The sequence below is a fragment of the Gavialis gangeticus genome, unplaced genomic scaffold (assembly GCF_001723915.1).
Source record: "Gavialis gangeticus isolate Ggan-Ray unplaced genomic scaffold, GavGan_comp1, whole genome shotgun sequence".
Taxonomy (NCBI): domain Eukaryota; kingdom Metazoa; phylum Chordata; order Crocodylia; family Gavialidae; genus Gavialis; species Gavialis gangeticus.
In genome coordinates, this window is record NW_017729000.1 from 15,160,342 (window position 1) to 15,167,130 (window position 6,789).

The 6,789-nt window shown below is 42.2% G+C and overlaps 1 protein-coding gene across 1 annotated transcript in view; it reads left to right on the plus strand.

Moving 5' to 3' along the window:
- The first annotated feature begins 1,057 nt into the window (after positions 1-1,057).
- The window catches only part of PDLIM4 (PDZ and LIM domain 4), an 87,394-nt gene continuing 81,662 nt past the window's right edge, over positions 1,058-6,789 (plus strand). Inside the window, exons 1-2 of the mRNA XM_019505977.1 lie at positions 1,058-1,090; positions 4,508-4,659. Of these exons, the coding sequence (XP_019361522.1) occupies positions 1,058-1,090; positions 4,508-4,659 (185 nt within the window). The remainder of the gene's footprint in view (positions 1,091-4,507; positions 4,660-6,789) is intronic.

Sequence of the window (6,789 nt, forward strand, 5' to 3'; positions counted from 1 at the left end):
GGGGGGGGGGCTTTCTGCAAGTTTTTTTTTTTTTTTTTTTTGTTCTTATAGTTCCCATGGAAACAATTTAAAACGGAAATTACAGGGCAAATCCTCAAGTGGTGCAACCTGCCTTGGCTCCATGGAAAACAACTTGTTTCAGCTCAGGAACTGGATTCTGGATGCTGCCATGAGTTCTGAAATTGTTTGTGTTCCCACACCTTAATTTTAGAACAATTTTGACTGATTAGCTATTTTCTGAAAAGGTTTGGTCCATTCTTCTTCTCATCTGAGTGCTTCAGCGTATTGAATCCACATTCCTATATTATTTTAAACATGCTTCCTCCCAGTTCTCTCAATTCATCAGCAGACATAAGTATACGTTATTTTTTAAAAATGGCCCTGATCTCTGGTTAAAGAGTGACTTTCAAATGATACAGGAGGCAACAATGGAATTGGGTGGCACAGGTTTTTAGCTGTACAGTATTTATACAGTACCTGTAGCACATGCAACCTTGCCTGCTCTCTGACCCTTCTCCAACCCGATTCAGTCATTACACATACTGTGGTAACCAGTTTGAGCAGACTCTAGGTCTTAATGCTGAGGCTGTTAAAACTCTTACCTAAAATCTCCTCTCTCTTGTTTTTCAGTTGCATCGCTTTGAACCCCACAGCCCTTCAGTCTGCAGCATACGCAATTACTTTATACGTTGCAAAGCCACGTCCCTAGACAACTGAGACTAGAACCCTGGTTACTTGTCACTCAAAGCACAGGCCTCTCCCTTGACCTAAGGGAACTATATTTGTACTATATTGATAATAGTATATCCCTTATCCAATCAGTATAGCAACTGCATTATTGTATCTGCAGATGTCCTGATCCAGTAACGGGATTCTTGTGTAGATCCCTGTTACCTGCACAGTGTCCCACTGAAGCCAGTGGGATTCTGCGCTCAACACAGCATCTACCCTGGAAGATTGAAATGCAGTCTGGGCCAAGGGCAACACATAAAGGGCCTATATTAACATATGCTTCCCTGTTGCTGGTTTTGGTCCAATCTATTTAATGTCAATGGGAATGAACTGTTTGCATCAGGAGAATTTGCCTAAGGTATGTTACTAGCCTGATGCACATTAGTAACTCCCAAGTAATCAAAACATTGGTGTTCTGTCCCAAACTAACAAGATCTGGAAATGCAGTTCAATTCCCAACCTTCAGGCATTCCCATGAACAGCATAAAATAAATCTAATATGAAAATGATGCCAAAGTAATTTGAAATAAATCAGAAACCAAAATATATGAAACCACAAAGTGTCTCATTTTATGAATGGCTTATTCTCCAAGTATCTCCAATTTGGATAAACTTGCTGGAGGGGAGTGGAATCCATTGCATTTCTAGTGTTTCTTTTGATTTCTAAACAGCACAAAATAGACATTTGTCACAGTGGAGCTAGTGAGCGAGGGAACTAGAAAGCTGAGCAGTGTATAGAGAACAAAATATTGAAAAACAAATCATAAAAGCTGATTCATGATGACAGAACATAAGAGCCAGATTTAGGCTGCCAGTTCTACTTACCTTGTTGTTGAAGAGAGATGCTGATCTCTGTCAAACTTTAGATTTCATGCTCTAGCCACAGCCATGAAAGGGGAGCATTCTGCATGCATTTCATGGTCTGGATGCTTCCAGTCGTGGTCACTCAATTGGTTTTTGTCCATTGCACTCCTGCCAGGGGCCTGAAGCCAGATAACACCAGTGCTCCTCCTCGCTCCAGACAAATATACTCTTTTTCAAGGCAGGAATAATGCTCACATTTGTTTTAGTGAAGAGCCCTATGTGTCCCTTGAGGCTGAAAATGATTATTAATAATCTCTAGTGCTTGGCCATGGTTTCTGGCATCCAACAATCAGACAGGGCCTGAATTTGGCTCCACATAAGGCTAATTTATATAAGAACTGGTGCAGAGTTGAACAGTGAATTGTTGGTTTTGGTATAGGAAATGTCCTTTCTGGGGCTGTGGATGGTATGGTTTCTTCTTCCTTGCCTGGAAACCTCCAGAAGCGACCAAGTCAGTTGGTTGGAGAACCCTTTTGCTTTATTCTCAAACCAAATCTGATCGTTCTTCTTATACAAAACATCATTCTTAGTAGTGCCGGCATTGTAAAATCAACAGCCCTGCCACGTACAGTCCCGGTGTGAGTGTATTACAAACAGTCCACAGTGTCTCTATTGTGGTAGAAGTGAAACCACGTGAGAAATCTCCCTGAGAAAGGGAACTAGCCAAGAGCTGTTACAGGATGTCATTTTATGATTAATGTTACTTTTACTGGGATGGGGAGGTGAAATCTCCAGTCGATCCTAAAGAAGACTTCCTTCTGATCCCAGTCTGTCTGTCAAAGAGAAGTTTCAGTTGCTCTACCAAATGATGTTTGAAGTAGTTGTCTGTCTCCTGAGACATAAGATTATTATAATATAAACAGAGACTCAATGAGATCCAAAAAGCATTACTTTTTGAGGGCAATGAAATACAAATCATCTCGTCAGACACAATGCATCTTCTCACTAGATAAGCCATACTATTGGTTATTAGAGCAACTATGTGACAGCATTAATGGAGGCTATGAGGAGAAATTTAGAGGACAAATATATAGCTATCAACAGTTTATATAGTTGGATACACGTTTATTGGCAGCTATCCCATATCCAATTTGTAGTATTTTATATTATCCTTGTGAAAATTAAAGCCATATTGGACCTTAATACAAACAAACGACGCAAAAACTAGACCTTGTTATGAGAGAGAAGATTGGGCTCAGAGCTTGTATAGTCCAGACACAAATGCCACCTGGGTATCTCATGTCTTCCCATGGGGAAAATACGAAACATTATAGAATATTGGCATTAATGCGTGAACAGCAGGGAAAAAGTTATGGCGATTTAATAAGCAGAACGATATTTCATGCAACACTGGAAAGTGGTACGTTATTTGAACGGTAGTCAGGAAAAGCTGATCAGTAATGAGGAATGTCTTGCCTCTGCAGGAAGCTCTTAGGATAGTTGCTATTGTGCAGCTGCTGCATACTATAGCTGCTTTTTTTTTAATTGCAGAAACAATATTTTGTTTTCTCATCAAGACTCAGCTCTGAAGCTTTTTACGTTTCATGAAGGCCTGTAAATAAACTGCAGTTTTTGGAGAAGTCCAAAGGATGTAGCTGCTCAACTTCCTTTGAAACAGGTCCTTCATTATGTGGGGCTTCTTTTTAAGTGAGAAATTGAGTCTGCAAATAGTGCCCAATCAAAGGCTTACTGTTGACTTGAAGACAACAGAAGCGACAATTTTTGTCTGATCTAGCCACAAGAAGTGGTCTATAGCTGTGACCAAACACAAGTGCATGGCTGCAGACCGCTTAAAAAAAAAAAAAAAAGTCCCACCGAGTGAAAATCTGAACCCTCATTGCATGAGGGGGTCACATGAAGACTTCAAAACAGAGCGTCCTCTGTAACTTCTGTCTGTGCTGCCTGCCAGCCTGCCACTGTTTTCAGAATGGGAGGTGGGAAAGGGAGTGGAAGGAGTTTGATTTGGGGGTATTGCAGCCCTGCTGCAGGGTGAAGCAGGTGTATTGGAGCTCCTCTGAGGTGGGGAGCTCCAGTTCACCCACCTCACCCTCCAGTGTCAGCTGGGGAACCCCTCCAAAAACTTTGCAGCCTTGCAGGGAGGAAGGGCCATTGTTACGCTAAACTGGCTGCAGGCTCCCAGCCAGTAACTAGATTCTTCCCCCTACTGGAATGAACAGTGAACTTCTGTTTGGTCTGGGGGATCGTCATAATTCAGAATACTTCCTGCAAAGCATTCTCAGTTACAGTGGAGACCTGCACTTCTGTCCAGGGACGTCCCGGGGAGGAGGGAGGGGGGAATCGGTGTAACTGCCCCAGATCCCGCACTTTGAGGGGCTCCGTGGAGCTGGGCAGAGTGGCCATGGAGACTCCGCGCTGCCGCTGCCGGCTTCATGTCCAGCTGCTCGCTACCCCCCCAGCCCGTTGATGGTGGTGGCAGCTTCTTTGCATCCGGGGTGTGCAGGATCAGGGTGGGAGCAGGGCCCCACATGGGCTGATTTGCCCTGGGCCCCACACCCTGCTCAGGTCAGCTCTGCTTCTGTCTGCACCCTAAAGGGCTCAGCATCTGATGCAGGCCTAACATTATCCAGCATAGCTGCAGATCATTGTTGTCAGAGGGGAAGAAATGGGCATCCAAAAATTGTGACTATATCTGAGAGTATGAATATTGAGCCTAGTGCTCAAACTCTGGTAGCATCTTCATTCTTGGCAAAACACAGTGGCCCTCTCCACAGAAAACTATTAGCTTATGGTAGCTTAGATTCCAGCAAAACTTGGATATCTGCTCCCCTAAACCTCTCCCCTTTGATTTACTCTGAACAACAAACCATATGTTTTTACTCTTCCATATCCTCACACTAAACATCCTTTTTCATAATATTTCTTTTCTGCTGTTGTTTTTCCCCTTGTATAGATTAATCCCGGGAGTAAAGCAGCCATGGCTAACCTCTGCCCAGGAGATATTATTCTGGCAATTAATGGAGAGAGCACAGAAAACATGACTCATCTAGAGGCACAGAACAAGATCAAAGCATCTATGGACCAACTGTTGCTATCTGTGAACAGGTAAGTGTCCTTACACACTTAATAACTCATCCAGTACATAGTTGCTGTGTCCACGTTTGTACAGAAATGTCCTTTCCTTGAGGTGTTCATCTGCAGCCACGAGGCAGCTGTGACTGTGTGTTCCTGTTCTCTTTTGTTTCTCTTTGAAAGAGACTGCATTGGAAGTATTCAGTTCTGGTAGTCCAGACTGAAAGGACCTGGGGTTCCCCAGGATCTAGTACTGTTTGGTATCTTCACTGAGGATGGATTGGAGCGCACGTTTGGTAAAATGTGGATAACATCAGGCTTGTGGAGCAGACAGAAAGAGGGAAGGATTAGGATTCAAAATAACCTTGCTATATAGGGAAAACTGGCCTGAAAGAAATAGGAAAAGTGTCTCTATGGGCAAGTGCAAAGTATTTTACTTGGGATGGAACAGAAGTGCATAAATGCAAAGCAGGGAATGACTGGCTAGGCTGCAATGCTGCAGAAAAGGCCCTGAGGGTTGAAGAGGACCACAAGCTGAGTCAGCAATCTAATAACACTGCAACAAAAAACTATTTTCATGTTATATGCAAGTCACTAGGAGTGATTCCTCCACGCTGTTCAGCTTGCGAGAACCTCACCTCAAGTCCTATGCCCAGTTTTGTGTTCTGTACTTCACAAAAGATGTGATCCCATGGACTCTTTCCAAATTCACTGCAACAAAAAATGGGCAGAGGTCTTCAAAACTTCATGTAGGGAGGTTTGAAAAATTAGGTTTATTTTGTCTGGAGGAGAGAAGATCTAAGTGGAGATTTGATAGCTATAAATAAGGAAAAGAGTTGTTGCAAGAACAGTTGTGAGCAACTGTTCCCTTTTTCCTCTGAGAACAGGACAGAAGTAATCGGCCTATTGCAAAAAGGGGGATTTATGTTGGATATTAGGAAGAGTTTTCAAACTCTAGAGATGGTTAAGCACTTGAACAGATTATCTAAAGAGCCTGTGGACTCTGTCAGTGGATGTGTAGGTTAGACAGATGTTTGGGATGATCCTTCATTGAGCAGAAGTTGAACTAGATGACTTCCTAAAGTCCATTCCAACCCTATTTATGATTCTGTGTTTGTTGGTATTTGAATCCACATCTGCACACTGTAGGACTCCTGGCAGAAGCAGATTTATGTCTGGTGGGGCAGCATTGAAGCCTTAAAACCAGTGGCAAAATCTTCTGTCTTCATTGATAGCAAAATTGGAACCGAAGTCTGGCATGGAAAAGCATCCCATCCTATGAGTTTTCTTCCTTTTTTTTTAATGGGCAGCTAGTTAGTTAACAAACCTCACAGCATTCTGCTAAGTGCCTTTATTTTGGAACAATTTTAAAGCAAAATGAAGTTGCATATTAATGCATTTTGGTTTTACTGCCGTTAGAACTCATTCCATGGCCAAATGTTTCTAATTAAACCACAGATTTATTTAATTGTTCAGCAGAATGAGTGATCTTTATAAGGCACAATAGTGACTGTTATCTTTAATAGATTTAAATAAGGTTATAAGATTTTTCCACTTCAAGTTAAAAAGGCATTTCCTCATGTAAAGAGCTACTATTTATTGTTTATACTTCCTTCTAAAAACTCTTTAGCTTTCTGGACCTGGAAATCCAGCATGAAGTTATTAGCTATTAGTGTTTTACAAGCACTATTCTTTATTGGAGAGTGTGTTTTTTCCTTCTGTACAGCTGCCCTAAATGAAACAACCCTCTTTGAGAACGGAGTGCATTGTGGTAGGTCCTGTATGAGCAAATGAAGGTTCCTCCCCAAATGAACTGAAGTAGTTTGTTTGGAAAAACACCTCACCAGAAGAAAGGTTTTGTACAGCTACAGAGAAACCATTTTTTTTGCATATCCCTGCACGTGGCTCACTCAAGTGAGGCTGACAGAGCACATGACACCAAACGAGGGTTATACCAAAAGTGGAAGAATGAGGACTCCCTCATATCTCCACCAACAAGTTGAAGCCCCTTTTCCGCTCCTTCTCCCCCTTCTCTGTTCTACTACACGGCAGAGAAGGCAGAGGTGAAAATCTTGCTGGAACTATAAGTTACATGTTGAGGGGCTATTTTCCAAGGAGCAAGTACCTTGGAACCTTTTTTTTTTTTTTTTTTTTAAATACTGA